At 35.9% G+C, this 21,061-nt stretch overlaps 2 protein-coding genes across 2 annotated transcripts in view; both read right to left on the bottom strand.

Annotated features, from left to right (window-relative positions):
- The window catches only part of LOC124636752 (adipokinetic hormone/corazonin-related peptide receptor variant I-like), a 137,254-nt gene that overhangs the window by 77,542 nt on the left and 38,651 nt on the right, over positions 1-21,061 (bottom strand). The window lies entirely within an intron of this gene.
- Positions 6,421-9,675, bottom strand: LOC124637074. The gene is made up of 2 exons (XM_047173395.1): positions 8,947-9,675; positions 6,421-8,333 (listed from the first exon to the last, which is right to left on the bottom strand). The coding sequence occupies exon 2, from the start codon at positions 8,307-8,309 to the stop codon at positions 6,825-6,827; it is 1,485 nt and encodes a 494-aa protein (XP_047029351.1). The 5' UTR covers positions 8,310-8,333; positions 8,947-9,675; the 3' UTR covers positions 6,421-6,824.

The raw sequence follows: 21,061 nt of genomic DNA, 5'->3' as shown, positions 1-21,061 counted from the left end.
GCTGTGGCGTCCACATCCCGGGCTACTACAGGAGGAGACAGCCAGTCCTGGACGAAAGCCGCCTCCGAGGCGGCCTCCCGGTCTAGGCGGAAGAGCGCCCACCGTGGGAAGTGCGACCGACCCTCCTGGGTCCCCTGGGAGCCCGGGGTGGAAATATCGAACCGCACGTATCGGTGGTCGGACAGCGTCTCCACCAGCTCCACCCGCCAGTCTACTACACAGGCCGCCAAAGAAGAGGATGCAAAGGCGAGGTCCACGATGGAGCCCCCCTGCCGCCGCACGCAGGTGTGAACCGTTCCCCTATTCAGGAGGGACAGACCGGATGACACGGACCAGGTTTCCACCTCTCGTCCTCGGGCATTGGTGGTCGGGTTACCCCATATTGCCGACTTGGCGTTAAAGTCGCCTAAGACCAACACCCGGTGCTGCACCACTCCGCTTGCCACCCTGGCGAGCACTTCGAGAAAGTTCTCGAAGTCCGTGAGAGGGCGGTTTGGGGAGAAATATACCCCTATTAGGGCTATGTCACCCCACGCGGCAGCCACGTATCCCGGTCCCCTCCCTAAGAGTGAGAGGGAGGGGGAGTCCGTGGAAGACCGTGCTACCAATGCAACTAAGCCGTTGTCGTCTCCTAGCCAGCTGCCAGGGACCGAGTACGGCTCGGCAACAACCGCCACGTCCACCAACCACTCCGCAAAGGTTTGAACCAGCAGGCTCTGGGCTGCTCTGCAGTGGTTGATGTTCGCTTGAAGAACACGTCGTCGATGCCCAGCCATCAGTCGGTGTTCATCGCGCTTCCCTCGGTGGCCGGCACTGGAACTGGAGTTTCAGAGGTGGCGGCAGCAGCAGGCCGCACCGGCGCCTGCAGTTTGCCCTTCTTCGGTGGCGGTCGGCATTCCTTGCCCGCCATTACGTGGTCGGATGGACGACCACTGGCAGCGCATACTGCGCAATGCGTAGGAGACGCCTGACCTACCTTTATTAAGGCATCTCCACTCATCTTTCCTAACTCCGTGTCAGTTGCAAAGTTAGCCCTTTGTCATCCCTTCTGAGGATGAACAGAGGGATAAGACAGGATGGATAGGGGATTACTGATGGACGTTCTAGCTAAATAGGACTTTGCCCTTTCATCTACGTTTTGAAATGGACTTTTTATTATCCAAAGCCAGTGTGGATGGATGGGGTTTTTTTTTATTGTTGTATGATATTGAGTTAGTGTTTAAAATTGTTTTATAATCATAAGATAATTTAGTGCAATATACTGGGTTGAGATGGTCAGATAGGCAGTCGCTGCTTGTAAAGCACTGGTACTCAGGTGAATCCGGTTAGACTGGAAGCCGACCCCAACATAGTTGGGAAAGGGCTCGGTAGATGATGATAATTTAGTGCAATAATACTGTTAAGGACTTCCAATAGAAACAATAAAGTTTAAATACCTCTTTTACTTAAAAATAATACAGGTGGAAATATTGTACCGGATTTCGTTTTTTTCCGAATTCGAATATGCAAAATATTTATTTCCTTCGGCAAAGAGAGTATTAATTTTATTTGTATTTCAATCTGGATTCAGTTTCAGAGTAATAATTGAAATCGTGCTCAGGCAATCATGTTTACTTTATATCGAGCTGAGATAAAACTTGCGATGATATTTATCGTGAAATTCGTGCACATTTTATGTCCATTTATCTTCTCCAATACGAGTAAATTTTTCAGCATTGGCTTTTTTTGTGAATGGCTTATTGGAAACTTATTTTATAATCTAACCATTACACCAATTTTATTAGAGATTTTCTAACATCGCAGTTAGCAAACAACAGCCACTTAATACTAAGAAACAAAATGAATCACAAGAAAAACACACAATACTGGTTAATGTTAATAAATAAGCTCAGAGCGTCACAATAAACAATAAACATTAGGTCGGGCCTAAACGCGGCCATTACAGCTATTTAGTGTTATGGCGGAGAAACGGCGCCTTACTGAACAAATTAAAACAATAATTTGGTCTCTTTCCTTGTTCGTATAATCCACGGAGTACTTAAGCAAAGATGAGCGGAGATGCTTTAATGCAGGTAGAATAGGCGCCTTCTACTAGATCAAATAGGTACGATAGGCGTGACCAAAACGATCAATTACGATCTAACGAGAAGTTCGAGTTCTGTGAGACATCTGTCAATGATTTTTGATGCTACAAAAACTAGTTGCCTCCAAAAAGAGGGCGAAAACAGTAACGTTCCTCGTCCCCCGCACACCCATTTTTTGGCGATTGACCTTCTTAGGAGATTTCCCGCTATGGCACCTTTGTCCATTCTGTTCTCTTTGGTATAATTAGCATTTTGTTGTGTATTATTTACCAGCTTCTGCCAGCGGGTTCACCCGTGTCCCGTGGGAGCTCACACCTGGATAAAATGTAGCCTTCATTTATAAGAGAATTTTCAATTTGTTATCGTATTCCTAGATAGTTCAAGCAAATAAACGAACTGTTTAGCTATTTAATATAAGTAGGATAATTATAGTTTAGTCAGATTTATTCAAAAGCAGATTTCATCAGTGCCTAATGTTTAGTGAATCGATCTGTAGTTCCGAAAACAAGCAAAACAAATGACAACTTGGTTTAAAACTTAAATGGAAACATGGCCGCTACGCTAACAGCTTTGCTTCAGATAAATCATCTAGGAACAGATTGTGCTAAAACCTAAAATCATATAACCAACCGGAGCCGAAAAGTTTACTAAAATACGCGTAGGGTTATACAAAGCAACATACATTGATCGTTCACTAATGCGAAAGTTGGCATGCATAGATATTGGTACTTTAACGAAAAAACTGAGAAACAGGTTTTTCTGTAATAAAGCTGGTACGTCAGAGCTTTATATAGGCTATTTTAATATCTCAGGAAACAGGTGAATCCGCTGACGGAAGCTATGTAGGTATTTGTACACAAATAGTTAAACAGAAGCTATTTACAAACTAGGAATGCTAATAAATATAACGACTAGGTATGACGGGTGGTGATGGGCCTTTGGCAAAGACATAGGCACGGCAATGGCATCTCCAACTGTTGAAATGCTCTAAGACTAAAACAATGGAAGCTAAGATAAAGGCTGTGAAAGTACTCGACTTCGTAAATATTGTTAAGCTTCAGAAAACAGATTTACGGAACAAAAGTCTAGTTGTTCGGAACTTGTTGATTTTGGTTTTGATAATTTATTTGTTCTTGACTTTGGTAGTTTGTGATGAAAACGCCTTTTCGTTCGTATTTTCGTCTGTATGAGGTGAATAGCCGAAGTTAAGCAGATATTGTAATTGTTATATTAGGAAGCTTTACACAAAAAGGTGACAGTAAATCTGACACCAGTCTCATCGAGGGGTACTGGGTTGAGGAGGTCAGATAGGCACTCACTCCTTTTGAAACACTGGTACTTAGCTGCATCCCGTGAGACTGGATGCTGACCCCAACATTGTTGGGAAAAGGCTCGGGATATGACATTAGGTTGCTTTTAGTACATGTTTTTCGTAAACATTTCATAAAGGCAAGCCCGCGTACATATACTTACCAATAAAAAATCGTAGTGCTCACGGTACCAAAGTACAGAAAAAATTAAAATACGTCATACTCATCTAAGAACCTTGTGTTATTTATAATGCGTTTTACTTGTACGAAACGTGCCAAATATCTTTTCTTAGAGCAAACAGCGAAAAATGTTTATTGGAATTCTCTCCCAAGTTCCACCGGTCAGAGGAAGTTTTATTAAGTTTTTTCTGCTACCAAAATTGAACCAAGGTTTCGGATTGCCTGATAAATATAAATAGAACATCGTAAGAAGCTAAGCCAGCCAGTAATTTATATGTATAAACCTACCTAACCTATAAGTCTAGATTTTGTAATACATAAATTACCATCTATGTATCCATATCGCATCCTTATGTAAACTATTTCTCTTATCTGGATAAAATATAGCTTATTATCGCCTTTGGACATACACCTGTCTGCAATGCAAACTTCACCCTGCCAACCTAGCAATTCCAATTTCACGTATTAGATATTACTTTAGATTTTCTTCCTCTCTTCTCGTTAATTGGAATGAAATTCTAATAAACTGGCAACGCTTACCAATATTCCATAAAAAACTGGCTTTCCATAGCTGTCATGGTCCATACTATACTATTTTAAACATTCATGGCCTTACTACAAAAACTTTAACAACTGTTTTACACTTGTCTAAAAAAAATGTGGCTCCAAAATGAACCTTATGTCAACGTCATAATTTGACATTTTTTTAGACAAGTCTTAAACTGACGTTAAAAAGTTTTTGTGTCATTGGCTCATGTATTACCTCAAAATGTAGATTTTCCTTTTTGCATAAAAGTTGTTGCATTCCCAAATGCCTTATGTTCTCCTAAACTATACTTCGGCCGTTCAGAGAATGCGTTCCTGACACCTATCAGTTAGTCACGACTAGTGATGGGCACAACATAACACTGAGTTCGTTACCGTTCCTTCAAAATGAACCGCCGCATTATTTTAAGATTATTTTCGTTTTAAATTGGCGGAATCATTTGTTTTATATTTTAGTTATTTAAGTGGAAACCAAAAAAAGGTAATATTCATATAATAAAATTGTTTTATTTATTCTTTGTTACAAGTACATTGAATTGAATGTGCGAACAGAATATTAATCAGACTCCGATTTGCTTGAGGAGGTGGTGTCTTCATCATCATCTTCGCCTACATGTATAATTATATTATTATCAATAACAGAATCAATCCTGATATCTCGGTCTAACAAAAGCCGGGTAATCAAATAAAAAAAGATCGAAAACACTTGAAAAACGTGGTCTATGCGCACGAAACGACAACGGACGACTGTTTTAGCGTCACAAAATGGCGGCCCATAACGCCATTTGGGGTTACCATTTTTAATCTAAGTATAAAAATGCGGTTTGGTCATAGTTTTATTTTTATATTTCATAAACGTTATAATTAAGTCTTATAGTCCATTATTTTCCAATTCTTAAAAAGAAAATCAAACGTATTATTTTATATTATAACTGTATAAGAACAGATTACGATACTTGCCTGTTATTTTTAGCACAGCACTACAAAATATAAACCGCTGACATAACCTTGTAATAGCGCAGTATAGATTTAGAAAAATATTGTTTACCAAGTTATTTGACACTCAGTTTGGCACAAAATTATAACATTCATTGATTATTGATATAATAATGTTGTTTTAATGCTCCTCAATTGTTAAAACGGTAAACAACCAGCAAAAATATTTTTATCGTAACTGCAACGCCATTGCAAAGTTACGTCGTCAGTTCAATCGCGACGTGTCAGGAACGCATTCTCTGAATGGCCGAACTATAAGTCGTTGAAGACTTTAGGACAGACTTTAAGTTAGTTTAGGAGAACATAAGGCATTTCCTCTAGGAATTAGTTTGGCAGTTCGACACATGACTGACAGTATCGCGACTGTGTCACGCGCCCATCTTTTGTCACTCAACGCTGGCAATGGGGACCAAGATATTTATATTAGGTAAATAGGGGAAACTAAGATGCTTCCTGGTAGGTAAAAGTTGTGACTTAAAGTTTTTTGTAGGAAATTTTGATTATTTACATCAAAAATCAAAGCTGAAAATCGATCTCAGTGGCGTGCACTTGGAGAGGCCTATGTCCAGCAGTGGACTGCGATAGGCTGATGATGATGATGATGATGACATCAAAAAATTTTAGTATAGTAAGTCAATAAAAATAAAATATTGTAAAAGAGTGACGGAGTTAAACAATTGTTTTTTTTTTACGTTTTCATTCCTAGTGCGAGCCGTATGTCACTTTCTTAACTTTTTTTGTAGCAAACGTACTTTGACACTAAAGTTATTTATTTTGCTCAGTTTCGTAGGTTTCTTAGGGTTGACCATAGAACTTTCCGAAGAGTCCAAATGTTTGTCGACAAACGCGTAACGTTCAAACAAACAAAAAATCTCTATTTTCACCTCTCAATTAAACTCCGTAGTTGAGAAGAAAATAACGATTTTACCAATCTGTGCTTGCTTATGATAATGAGCAGTGGTCGGAATAGGTAGAGCTATTTTGGCTACTTGCGACATGAGGACATAACATGGATATGCCAAATATTTCCCGGAATCCCGGGAATTCTTGGAATTAAAAAAACATTGTTCAAGTAGTTTTTATAGGAATAAGTAGAAGTATTTTTGTTATTTGCTACATGCGGACATAACATAGATATGCCAAATATTTCCAAAAATTCCGGGAATTATCGAAATTAAAAAAAAAACAACTAAGTACTTTCTTTTGTCAGTGCTTAATTAGAACATTATATTTAAATGGATAATCCACTTTTATTAGTTTACTATAGTAAATAGGAGACATGGAATATAAATAAAATGCGATGATCGAGTTAGATATATTATTTAATTTTCAAAACAGTTGACATTACTGGTTGGTCTGTCTACAACGATATATAAATATACTTAACTAAAGTAGTAAGTAGCAAATAAATTACAAAAATATGCATAAAGAACTTTGTACTATATCATTCGTAAAAATGTAATTATGACATTTTCAGCATTAATAACGCCGTCGTATTGAAAACATTGATAGAGAGTAGGTATTTTCACGACTCGCAGTGACGTGAAGCCGTTTCCTTATGTTAATCTTTAACGATTAGTAACAAAACTTTACGATACACTTTCTATTCCTAGAAGCTCTTGACATGCTCGTAAATGAAAGACTTCACGCTACTGCGCGTGATGAAAATAAATAACTATTTTTTTATTAATTTAATCTTTTTATTAAATTATTCTAAACCGGTAGACGATGATGTTTCATCGTCTACCAATTCTTCGCTGAAAAACCCATCACCATCTACGGAATTGAAATAAATGACCATCAGTTTTTCTATATTATCCATTTTTAATGTATTTCTTTTTACATCCATAATCCATTTATATATGGAAAATGAACGTTCGACATCTGTTGAGGTCATTGGAGCAAATTTGCATTTCAATAAAATTTGGTCATCTGTTTCATTTCTTACAATTTTTTCACTCCATTCTCGTAATATATCTATATCCGGATTTCTTTCTATAACTTTTTCAATTTTATTTTTAATATTTTCTGATGCACACTCATTTATACAAGTTCTGACTGTATCTAATATTAAAAATGAATCACTTAGCGTCAAGTGGTGCTTTTGTAATTCTTTTAAAGCAAACGGTATAACTGAAAAATATTCATCTATATATTGTAACTCGTTTTGTATGTTTTCTTTTTGTAATATGTTTTTCGCGTTTCGGATAGCTATTGCATCAGAGCTGCATAAATGAGACAAAACATCTTTTATTGCATCAAAATGTTTTGCGTAGTATGATGCTGCCTCCAACCAAGTACCCCACCTTGTAATAATTGGTTGTGGAGGTAGTGGTAAGTCAGGGTATTTTCTTTTAAAAATGCGAACACGGCTTGGCGCTTTTAGAAATATTTTTTTTACATTTGATATCAAAATATCCACATCATTATATTCCATTCGAATTTGCTCAGAAACACGATGAAGTGCGTGAGCAAAACATGTTACATGTTTTAATTGTGGTAAATAGCATTTCAATTTTTGCCCTGCAGATATCATATATGCTACACTATCAGTACATAGTATTAAAATATTATCAACTTTTTCTTCAAACGAGTTTTGCCATAGATTTTCAAGACACTGTATTACAAAGTTGGCAATGGTTTGTCCATTAACCACCTCTAACATCTTGCAGGCAATTAAATATGGCCGATTTGAGATATTCTCATGCAATGGTTTTATCAAAAAATGTACAATATTTCTACCTAAAAAATCTGTTGTCTCGTCTAATGATATCCACAATTTTTCAGTTTGATTTTTTTCATAAATTGTTTTGATTTTGTTAGTAAAAACTTTATCTAAATATACTTTTCGTAACAGCGACTCATCGGGTACTTTACGACTAGTACAAGTACAACAACAAACAGTACAGATATATTTCTGAAAAAACTCCTTGAATGCTGGATTTTTCATCTGCGACCAGGGAATATTGCACAGAACCAGAAACTTGATCAGGTCGGAATAAAATTCCTCCGGAGGCCGTTTAAACGTTCCCTTGTGCACGGCTCCTTCGACATGTCTATTGATGTTACATTTTTTCGCCGTTATATGGCTCTCGCACTTCGAGCAATATATTGAACGACTAGCGTGGTCGTATAACAGCTCTGGATATTCGGATATCCACTTTTGTACTGTTTCTTCCTTGATATTTGGCATTTTTGGCTTTTCTTGTTTATCGCCCTAAAACAATAGTAAACAGTTAAAATCTTTCCAATAAATAGTCGAAATAAAAACGGTGTGAAAAATTCACGAAAAATTGTTCCACACACAGTTGCACAATTGCACAGTAAGTATGAGATACATAATTCAAATGCATTTTGTTAGCCGATTAAGACAATCAGATAGAACACTGTCAAGCTCATGTCCGAAAATATTTAGGTAAGAGCAGTCAATAGCCAATGAAAATGGTTATTGTGGGAAAACGCGGTACTTGAAGGGGTGTGCGAGGGGGAGGACTTAGTCCACCTTGTATTGTAATTGACTTAGCTTTTAACACAAGATTATATTAGAAAAAAGCGGTCAGGTGCGTGTCGGATCACCTACAAGGTGTAGGGTAGCGGAAGAGCACAATTTACGTAAACAAGTTCCCTGCTACTCAGGTCACTAACGAAAAATTCCACTTCAAACTTTTGTATATCAAAATTGGCTGTGACAAACAGACGGACAAGGCAAAACTATAAAGCTTCCTTTGGAACTTCGGAAGCCTGAAAAAATATGTATTTAGCAGAGGACAATTACTTTACTTTTTCACTAAATGTCCTTTGTAGATATTATAAAAATAAAAAACACTTACCCAAATGTGGTAGGTAAATCAAATAAACAGTTTCAAATGTATCCAGTCCGCAAAAAACAAATCAAAATTCGTAAATCCAAGCCAAAGTATTCGTGTTAGTAAGATTCCAGAAACCAGTTAACAAGCCAACGTCAAATAAAATAAGGAACACAATAAATCACACGTGCGCACTCTACAAGCCGAAACAAAAGAGTGAGTGAAGCCCGCTGTACCTGTATTTGTATAAGTGAGACAGCTAATACTTTAGACGTTTTAAGATAGAAAGAGACAAAAAATAAGCGACGAAAACAGCGCTTACGACGGGTTGGCAACATGGAGCATAAACATATAATAATAAAAGAGAGATAAATTGGTTTGTTCTTGATGTATCGATAACTTAGTGTAGCAGGAGCTGGTCAGGAAAACTCGTAGACTGATTTGACAATTGTGTATTACATTAATTACAATAAATACGAAATAACAAAATGCGGCGTCACCGCCGTGGTAAAATGAGAAGCGCCGTCTCGCTCGCAGCGGCGCAGGCGAGCGCTCGTGCCCGCCGATCCCGCGCCCCTCCCGCTGCCCGCGTAAACCCGGCGCTAGCACTCCCCTCGCGCTCCCCCTCAGCCGTCGCGTACCTCCAGCCGGTGGCAGCGATATTATCTTTTTCTATTCTGTATTGTGTAGGCATTTAATATTTCCTTGTGCAGTAAAGTATATTTAGTATCGTTTCAAACAGTTTTACTTAATTAATTCATATTTCACGAAGCTACCTCTAACAACGTTCCAGGATCCCTGTGTGTGTTTATAAGTAAGTATATACTGTTTGGGTGCTCACCTACTATAGTTCGGCCATTCAGAGAATGCGTTCCTGACACGTCGCGATTGAACTGACGACGTAACTTTGCAATGGCGTTGCAGTTACGATAAAAATATTTTTGCTGGTTGTTTACCGTTTTAACAATTGAGGAGCATTAAAACAACATTATTATATCAATAATCAATGAATGTTATAATTTTGTGCCAAACTGAGTGTCAAATAACTTGGTAAACAATATTTTTCTAAATCTATACTGCGCTATTACAAGGTTATGTCAGCGGTTTATATTTTGTAGTGCTGTGCTAAAAATAACAGGCAAGTATCGTAATCTGTTCTTATACAGTTATAATATAAAATAATACGTTTTGATTTTCTTTTTAAGAATTGGAAAATAATGGACTATAAGACTTAATTATAACGTTTATGAAATATAAAAATAAAACTATGACCAAACCGCATTTTTATACTTAGATTAAAAATGGTAACCCCAAATGGCGTTATGGGCCGCCATTTTGTGACGCTAAAACAGTCGTCCGTTGTCGTTTCGTGCGCATAGACCACGTTTTTCAAGTGTTTTCGATCTGTTTTTATTTGATTACCCGGCTTTTGTTAGACCGAGATATCAGGATTGATTCTGTTATTGATAATAATATAATTATACATGTAGGCGAAGATGATGATGAAGACACCACCTCCTCAAGCAAATCGGAGTCTGATTAATATTCTGTTCGCACATTCAATTCAATGTACTTGTAACAAAGAATAAATAAAACAATTTTATTATATGAATATTACCTTTTTTTGGTTTCCACTTAAATAACTAAAATATAAAACAAATGATTCCGCCAATTTAAAACGAAAATAATCTTAAAATAATGCGGCGGTTCATTTTGAAGGAACGGTAACGAACTCAGTGTTATGTTGTGCCCATCACTAGTCGTGACTAACTGATAGGTGTCAGGAACGCATTCTCTGAACGGCCGAAGTATACCTGCTCATAACTGCCCACTTACCCATATTAACTCACTTAAATCAATCGACAATTTCAAAATCCCGGGATTTCAGAGGCATGTCCATGTTAATATCAATGTTTGCGGTCATTCACCCCAAATAGCTCTACCTATTCCGACCACTGATAATGAGACATGTACCAAATTTAATTTAACATAATTTCTGAACTTTCACGAATAATCATCAGGAATTCGAGTATCGTTTATTCCAGACATCTGAATTTCATAAAAGTTGAGTTTTCCTCCGCATAACGACAAAGTTTACGATTTCACACTTCTTGTTTGAAAAGTTATTTATTTTAGGGATCTCAAACTGTTTTCGTAACTGGGAGCACACTTAAAGTATCTCATTACAAATAATAAATGGTAGATAAGTGTGTTTGTCTGTTATCCCAAAAATGTGTAAAGAAAAAACCGGCCAAGTGCGAGTCGGACTCGTGCACGAAGGGTTCCGTAAATTACAGTTAAATCAACCTATCTCAAAAACTATAAGAGGTACTTTGATCAAACCAAAAATCGTTGAAAGAGTTAATTAGCATGCATCACCTCTATTTTTTTTAGAATTTTATACCCCGTAGTTATAAAAATAGAGGGGGGGGGACATACTTTTTACGACTTTGAGAGCTGATATCTCAAAAACCGTTCACTTTAAGAAAAATGTTTTTTAGAAAACTTTATATCATTTTAAAAGACCTTTCCATTGATACCCCACACGGGTATGTACATCGAAAAAAAAAATTTCATCCCTCAGTTACATGTATGGGGGGCCCCACCCCCAATTCTTTTTTTTACTATTTAGTGTCATATTTTTGTAGCGGTTCATACAACACATATTCCCATCAAATTTCATCACTGTAGTACTTATAGTTTCCGAGTAAATCGGCTGTGACAGACGGACAGACGGACAGACGGACAGACGGACATGACGAAACTATAAGGGTTCCGTTTTTGCCATTTTGGCTACGGAACCCTAAAAAAGTAAGAACAAAAACATTGTTTTCGACTTATGTAATTCTTAGCAATGTGACAGTTAATTAGATGAGGTTTTAGTTTTAAGCTTTGTTGGAGACTGCAACAAATGTTTGGGAAATGCTCATTTTTATTATTCATTAACACGTAATAATAAACTGATATAGATGTAGTTATTGACACAGATAATGAGCTTTCAGCGGAAGAGTGGGGATCGCTTTGCGCACTGTACACTATAATAATCCAATAAATTACTTCTGCGTAGGTGAAGGTCAGGGCTCAATATCCTTGCCGATGATTATACCGATATCTCTAAATTACATAATTACAGAACGAGCATCGCCGCAACAAAGCACTAGTACATAACTTCATAACAAGACTTGATTATTATTGCCCCTAAGAGTCTATTGTCATGCAAATATAAACAAAAGCCAGAACACAGGGTCTGATAACTGGTAGCTCTTCAGAATACTAATAAGTGCCCACTAATTGAGTTACGGAGGTCAGATGGCAATCGCTTGAAGCCTATATTGATATTCAACCTCATTTGAGTATCTAGATAGATTGGTCGACCCCAAAGTTTGGAAAAGACGATTTAGTTAATTTATAAGATACCAGCTGTTTTCGTAAGGCCTTGCCCAAGTCCGGAGGGAATTATTTCGTGCACGCGGATAAGTAAGTAGCTTATTGGGACACGACAACAACGCCATCTATATTCCCAACTTAATACTGCCATAATGACGTAAACATTATTACTAATTTGTATAAAAAAAAGTCAATTTCTACAGTGTTTTTACATAATATTTGTTAATAAATTTATTTAAAACTGTACCTATCTAAAATAAAATAAAACTCTTATTAATACGGTTTTACCCAAATTGATTCCGAGAATTTTTGCGAAGTTCTATCCTAGCGTAAACTACGATATCTTTCATATTCACCACTTCACACGGAGCGAGTGTAATCGCTTTGTCTTCAGGATACAATTTCCATTCTTTTTTATTATAATTCATTCCCTTTGACGCTAAGGTGTAAGTTTCTCGCAATTTCACACTCTCTTTGAGAAATACGAATTTCATGTTAAAGACGATTTAAAAAGCAAGCACGTAGAAAAATCGAGCGCATATTATGCCCGACATTTTCATAGCGGAAAAATCTGTCGTGCGTATTTAAACTGAGCATAAGATGGCATAAGTATACATAATAATATGCGAGTCACATTCCGAGCAAAAATATCTATAATTGTTTGCTGTCGCGTGTATACATTGCCGTTTGGAAAATCCGAGTGGAAAATTCACTAGTATGAAAGCGCTGAAATTCTGTCCACTTATTACATAGGAGGATGATTAATTAATACATTCAGTTCCGTATTCCCGTATTGATAACAAAAGTGATACCCCTATAGTATTGTCTGAACAATACAAACAAATAAAGGTAGGATTTCACTGTGATGTCAAAAGCCATTGTGTGGTATCGTCATTATTCAGCTTGATATTAATTATAGGTAGCACGCTTTATAATGCAAACTATAACAGCGAATTCAAATGCTATTAAAGTGATAAACAAATCCCATAGATATGCTTATATAAAGCTAGGAGAGTTTGTTTGTTTGCTTGAACGCATTTCTTTAAAAAACGTCTTATCGTCGGTTATCTATTATTTCTGAAAAGTGCCTTATTAATTAATTTTGATTTACAGCCGACTTTACATGAATATAAATCGGCACTTTTGGAAGGTCAGGTTTTAAAATAATTACAAAAAATTATAAACTGTGACTTAGACCATTTATCGAGGAAGGCAATTGTCGCTATTGCCTACTTTTCATGCAGGTATGCTACGTTGTTCCCACAGTACGCGGGTGAATGCACTGGCGAAAGCTAGTGTATAAAATACGTGTAAAATGGGGTAATTCCTGCATTGGCGGTACTATTCCAATCAGATCTGGAGTGGCTATTCTGCTGTGCCGATAAATCGAGTTGCGTTGTACCGATTAATCGGGATTTTGTATCGAATACAATGCTCGTTTGAGGATCTATTTTACGTACTAGTTATTTCACTCGGTTTCATACGTATATTTCGGGAAGTTTCTGTGTAGGTAATTGTTTATGAAAAAATTCAAAAATATACACCTAAATAAAATAACATTAAATTCAGTTTTAATCGTGAACTTTTACCAAAGTTTGAACCTTTTCAAAAAGTTTTCCAAGCCGCCGTTAATGATGATTAAAATATCACTACTAACTGGTAAGTTTCTTTTTTTTAATTTATAATAACTTTTTATTAACGACAAGTAAATAACGCGTAAGTAAATCATATTTCTAGTCCCTGGGCACTTTATTATACCTATACCCACCAGCCAGTCAATTAGCCACCAGTCAATTTAAAAAACAGTAAATCAAAAGCTAGATTCAAAACTTGAGCTAAATTGAAGCAGAGCAAAGTGTGAAATATACATAATTATGTTATCTAAAATTGGTGTAGAAGTCGGTATCAAGAGGTTTGTGCTGTGTTTATTTTATCACAGTATCTCTAAAGCTATATAAAAATAATTTTTAATTTTCTATGTTTTTGGAAATCCTTTATTTTTTGCCATATTTTTCAGTAAGTACCGTTTTCAAAATCGGCCAACGTTTAGAACCGAATTCCGTTTACCGAAGCAAAGCAATCGTAGCGAACAGCTAAACGTGAGATGATAACGTACGGATTATACTGAGCACCTCTCTTGTTAAGTGGGTCAAAAAGGATAGGCCGATTAATTGAAAGTGAATGAAAAGTCGCAGTACATATAATGTAGTCATATAACAAACTTCGTTCCCTTGTAATAAGCGTCATGAACTTGTCAAACTTTGTTTCAACTTTAGCAACTTTTAAAAGTATTTTTTCCCCTTAGATATTATGAGTAAGACTTACTTAAGAAATGACTGAACAAAAAAATATTAACACCCTTCTGATGAAATATAGTTTTTTAAATCAGATAGTTTTAAAGCTGTTTAAAAGATTTTTTAAATTATTATTTTCGGAATAATACAAACCTGCTAACAGATCTATTTATTATATCAAATTCGGCAATTCTATTTAGGGATTATTGAAATTGGTAATATATGTCATACATCTGACAAATCGGTAAACGTTCCGTAGATAGACTTTTAGACTTTACAACCTGAAAATACCGGGACCTGAATAACTCAGTGTAAGTATATTTATAAATAGAGAACTGAAATACTATCAATACATGTTCGTACGTAACGCACGTTATTATATTTTATATCCAGTTTCCCAAAAAGGAATAGGATCTCAATTCCAATGTTTGTATTTTTTTTACACGAAAGCTGTTGCACCAGACATGTCTGTGTAAATGTATGCACATTGTCTTTGTATAAGTAACTTGGAAACGATTAGTAGAGGTTCCGAGTTGCTGGGTCATGCAAATACAATGTACATGCACATATACCCAGACACACACATCGCCCTTAATAAAATAAAACATCTATTACACTATCGATATTCGACCTTAACTCGTTCACTATAAGTTCCAAAAGACATTAACATAAATATTGCACATCTGTTTCAGTTTCCTCAAGCCACATAGATAGTCTATTGTTTCAAGTTAGGTGAAGTCACTAAGCTATGAGTTGAGCCAAGTCGCGAACAGGTGTTGAACTTAGAGGAATATATTACAGGTTTCTTTAATGAGTGAAAATGTGTGACCTAGTTTTAAACAGGATATTAAGTATTGGTTTCTTTTGAGTTACTTAGTTGAAAGGTTCTTCTAACCTACAGAAAAAACCTGTGTTATTGGGGAGTTTGTTGCGCCTCTTCTTCCTCCTAGCATAAACTTATAGGAAGTATTGTAGGGTGGGTGTTTTGGGGGCTGTCTCTTGTGAATTTTGAATTAAAATTAGAATTAATTTATTTGCTTGAAATGTGGTTACAATTAGGTCTTAAAATACAATGATGTTTCTTCCAAAAGTGCAGTTTTGCAGCCAAGTTTAAGTGAATGATTTTGTGCTGAGTTGAGCAAAGACGATATTATTAGTTTATTTTATAGTGAAGCTATTGAGTGAAACTCTGTTACCTACGTTTAAGCAGGATATTAATTAACCCACTTAATAATTAGCTCAGAGAAAAGTTAATACGATCTTAAATGTATGAAAATGAACGGTTATTCTTATCTTATTATGTTTTTCTGTAACTTTAGTACTTGTTTATTAACAAGGGGGTAAGATATTTGAACTTGTAAAGCATTATACCCTTATACCCAGCTACATCCGGTTAGACTGGAAGCCGACCCCAACATAGTTGGGAAAAAGGCTCGGAGGATGATGGGGTGAGATATTTGAAATTGAGCGATGTAGTGGAAATAATATGTTTGTATTTCTTCGGCAGGATATTGACTAGTTATTAAAGTAGGGGACGATAGAATTTACAATAGGCAACAATTATATGGACGAAATTTTGTTATTGTACTTACATGTTTGTTACTTATTCACGGCACAAACGAGCGATAAAATCCGCCAAGTAAAAATATGCAAGTAGTAGTAGTTGTGATACTTGAAATAGTACTGTTTAATCAACACACTTGGAACAAGATGGCCGATAATTTTGACAGATGGGTTAACCCGATAAGTTTAAATAGTGAACATTATTGTAAACGTCTTAAAACTAATGTGATGAACAACTAGATCAGGGATGGCGAACCAATGGCACGCGTGCCCGTGGTGGCACGCAGCTAAATAATTTGGGCACGCCATTATTTTGCAAGTTTTCAATTGAAATTATGTACCATAACCACGAACTCGTGCATTCAATCAGATCACATGACAACTATTTCCCATATCCCGAAGAGAGCCTATTTTATTAAGATATCTGAGCGCTAATGTTAATATTTTTTATGAAAATTTTCGAATCAAAGACAAGTCTCTTCTTCATAATCTTTTAAATCAAACGGTGTTAACTATTTGTCATAAAGGCACGCCTCTATAATTGTAGTTATGTTTTTTACTTGATTTGGCACGCAAGTCAATAAAGGTTCGCCATCCCTGAACTAGATGAACAAGCTCACTGAATTGTTATTAATACAACAGAAGCTTTTAAATCTACTAAAATAACCAAACCGTTAAGAATTTCAGTAAACACTGAAAGATTATCAAATCTTTACATTCCATTAAATTTTCGTTGAGAAACTTTCGGCTGAGAAAATAGTAGAGGTTTTAGAAAACCACTTTGAGCAAAACTAGTTTTCTGTAAACTGTGAGGAGCTGATAAATTACCTATAATTGAACAAAGATATTAAATGAAAAAAAAAAACGTTGTTAAGTAAAACTGTCCCCTAATTAATCTGACAATTCTATGCCGAAAAACGTATCAAAATCGGTTTAGCCAATAGTGATATAATCACACGTAAACGTACATAGATAACATACCTACACACACGTTCAACTGAGAACCTCCTTTTTTTGAAGTTAGTTAAACTTATCGGTCATTATTCATTTTTCATCTCTGCTCAGTTTATTTATTTTTTATTTTTATTTACAAATTTTGTACACACACATAATAGAGAAAGATGACAGGAAAGAAAGAATTTACAAAGGTAATGCTTATTTCTTAAGAAATCTCTTCCAGCATACCTGCGAAAGGAAAAAGAGAATAAAAGAGATGTTATATTTGAAATCGCAAAACGTCCTCTTTCAAAGTCGGTAAAAACACAAATTCGTTTTAATAATAATATGTAGAATTAATATTCTCCAAGTGTAGGCAACAATAATTTGTACTTTCCGCTAGGTAACGAAGCTAACTAGTTTCATAATATGCATTGCCTGAAAATGTTGTAATTACTTTAACTGTAGGTAAACTGGCTCAACTACGTTACCCCTTATAATTATGTTAAACTTTTACACTTACTTTCTCGACCCGATAGTAATAATAAGTTCAATTAATGGAGAATTTTCGATGTTGTTAACATTCACTCGTTATTTTCACCGAATATCTTGGCTAAATTAAATTATTTACTTTATGGGTAAGGAACAATAAATAAAAAAAAACAAATATACTTAGTAGGGTACAATGATTTGTCCAGACGACCTGTCATACGCCGTTCCTAACTATTGTGGTTGCCATGACAACTATTTACTGCTTTACAAAATAAGTTTAGTGAGAAGGTGGTTTAAAGAAAATCTTGTTAGACTGATCTAGAAGGACAGTAAAATATTCAAAACATCTTTAGGGTGACTTTAAAAATAAACTTAAATTAATAAATACAATACTTAAATACAATTAGTCAATTGATGAAATGAATTAGTTAATATCATAGCTAACGATGATGGTGACTCTATGCTTTCGTAGAACTTAAAGAAAAGCATGAAAAAACAGGTATAAGAAAAGAGGCTACATTCAAACTCAAACTCAAAAGCGGCTTTTCCGACTTTTCCTTAATTAATTATACCAAAACGGCTCAGATGTTACAAATTGCAAGTACACCAACAAACACCATAATTTAATAAGGCAATTTTATTAAAAATTGAGTTATCATCCTACCTTCTCCTAAACTGTCTTTCAATATTAAAAAATAAACCTCCGTCTAATAAGTTTCATCCCTTTTAATTAAACGATTATTTTTCCCTTCGTTCCAAAGTTCTCTGGAAACGGTAACTTAATGAATACAAAGAAAGGCTTGGTTTTCGTTGAAGAACTTTCTAGAAATATTCATTAACATAATTATGAAGTTACTCAGTAATGTATGCACTTGTTTTAATAACCTTTGTAATGAATGTGGTGAGATTACACCGAAATTGTTCGCGAACAAATTATGCCTATACGAATTCCGCCACGGCGGCTGTTCTCATATGGAGAACAACCAACTGTGCAGGACATATTATAGTGCACAAGCATTTACGCGGATACGGATGCACTCTCTATTCCTTCATCGTCATAGCCCGATGGGACGGCAATCCGACACTACTGGATAGAGGTGGGGAAATCAATCACCAACTTCCAGACTACGGGCTGCTTTGTGTAAGTTTCTAAAACGCGCAAAGCGATTTCGGCACGACCCGGGACTCGAATCCGAGATCACCGAGGCAGTTCGAAACACACAAAATGAATGTTAGCCATTTCAATGAAACAACGATCACCTTATAAAATAAGCATTCTACATTATGTAAATGAACACCTAGTATTCTTAAAGCTACAAATATCCACCTATATTCGAATTCTTTCACTAGCAAATTCCTTTTCAGCAAGTAGGTACATTGACGTCGGGCGGAGTATCGAGAAAATCCGCACCGTCAGGCGAGAGAACTGAGAGGTATTTTTACGGTCGTGTGGGTCACATTCTTGATTTGCAATACACCAAGTGGCCTCCAGCGAATTGCCCCTTTCGATAAAAGTTTTTTGCGGTTGGACGGAAAAAAGTTACACAGAAAATTCTTGTTTATTCTTGTCGTCATCCCTGTTCGACGAACGCATAAATTTCACATGTGACATGCCTACCTACATATAAACACTGTTCGTAGGTATGTCACATGTGAACTTTTTATCCTAACTAATATTATAAATGTGAAAGTAACTCTGTCTGTCTGTCTGTCTGTCTGTCTGTCTTTTCTTCACGCCTAAACTACTGAACCGATTTGTGTGAAATTTGGTACAGACATAGTTTGGAACTTGAGAAAGGACATAGGATAGTTTTTATTTCAAAAAAAAATATATAAAAATAAAAAATAAAATTTATTCCGGACATATAGCGCCATCTATTGGACAAACCAAAAATATGCCGGAAGTCACTATATCATGCGAACGAAGTCGCGGGCAAAAGCTAGTTCATTATAATAATAAAGAGTGAATAGGTAACTTTCTCGACGCGTAAATTATCATACTTACAACTTAACAACGTAGCATTACATTTAGAACTGTTAATTTAACAAAGCTGTAATCGGATCTTGTTCGTATTATAAACGCGCTCACTAACGAAATAGTAAACATTGCCAAAATGAATGCAGGTGTAATATTCTAAGCATTTGATGTAACATACGAGTCTTTATTTCAGCCGTATTATAACTACGCAGAAGCTTACAAAACTCGGAATCAGTATCTGTGTGCATTTTCAGGCTAACGGATTTTGGTTGTGTTACGCTCGACACATTCCGCGCTTCAAAACATTTTCGCGCCGTTCTAAACTTCATCGCTAAAACCGGTAATTGTCAATTTTTCCCGTGCGATTCGTGAGTTAGCGCGCCGAAAAACCGCGCGGGAAATTCGCCAGTATAAAAGCGTTTTAAATGCATAGATAAAGTTTTACAACTCTAATCTTGTTTATATTTTATAACTCTTTATGTCTCGTTTATGTTTAGCGGATTAGACTTTTCAAACTTCCTTTCTAGCAATACATGGTTATAGATACGACGTCATTTGATCTGACAGATATTAGAGTTTTCTCATTCAAACTATCCTTGCAATAGAGTAGATTATATTCTACTCCCGTATAATAATTTTCCCCAAAGGCCGTTACAGTACGTTATTTCCTTAACATTGAGTGCGGTCGTATTATGGGGCAGAACGCATCCGATATCCAACCTCATTTAATATCAAATAATATACCCTTCTCCTATTCTCTATAACAAACGACAAGCTTATTCCTTGTAGATATTAAATTACGCTATCATGTTACAATATTGATAGAATATTCTTTATTGAACGGTGATGAGATAAACAATAGTGAAAGATATAAATAAATTATCTTCCACCGGGATCGCCTTGGATACATACCTAGTAATACACAGCCTTTTGAGGTAAATGGTCTATCTGACGCTAATTTTAAATAAAAATAGTAGTTCCTGATATTAGCAAGTTCAATATAACAGACAAAGTCTTCATCTTTATAATATTAGAACAGATATGCAGTCATTTATCTATATAATTGTCTTTTAAAGGAATTTCTTGAAGACCAAGTTTTGAATAGAGTCAACTTCTGTACGTATGGATGTTGGATATGGGTGCAGGTGAGACAAAGAAAACACATGTATCCTGAACGACTGTTATATTTCGAATGTAAGAACGTACGATTAAAGTGAACATTGAATGATTGAATGTTTGACGAATGATTGAAGTAGGTATGCTTTATATAATCTTGGATATTTGTAAAGGAGGTATTATACGTACATCGTGCGTATATTCCAACAGCCCCCCTCAAATGTACAAGCATTTTATACAATCATAAGTCAAAAATCGTTTACCCAAACTTGGCTGCAAAACAGCACCTTTTGAACGTCAGGAATTTATAAAAGACAGTCCCCAAAACGCCCACCTTTCACCACTTCCTATGTGTTTTTACTGGGAAGAAGAA

This window comes from Helicoverpa zea, chromosome 15 (assembly GCF_022581195.2).
Source record: "Helicoverpa zea isolate HzStark_Cry1AcR chromosome 15, ilHelZeax1.1, whole genome shotgun sequence".
NCBI lineage: Eukaryota > Metazoa > Arthropoda > Insecta > Lepidoptera > Noctuidae > Helicoverpa > Helicoverpa zea.
Note: the sequence above shows the minus strand (reverse complement) of the source record. Positions and strands in the feature narration are given on the sequence as shown.

What these genes read in the sequence shown, in the direction of transcription:
- LOC124637074 (XM_047173395.1), bottom strand. Translation starts at nt 8,309, where the DNA reads ATGCCAAATATCAAGGAAGAAACAGTACAAAAGTGGATATCCGAATAT.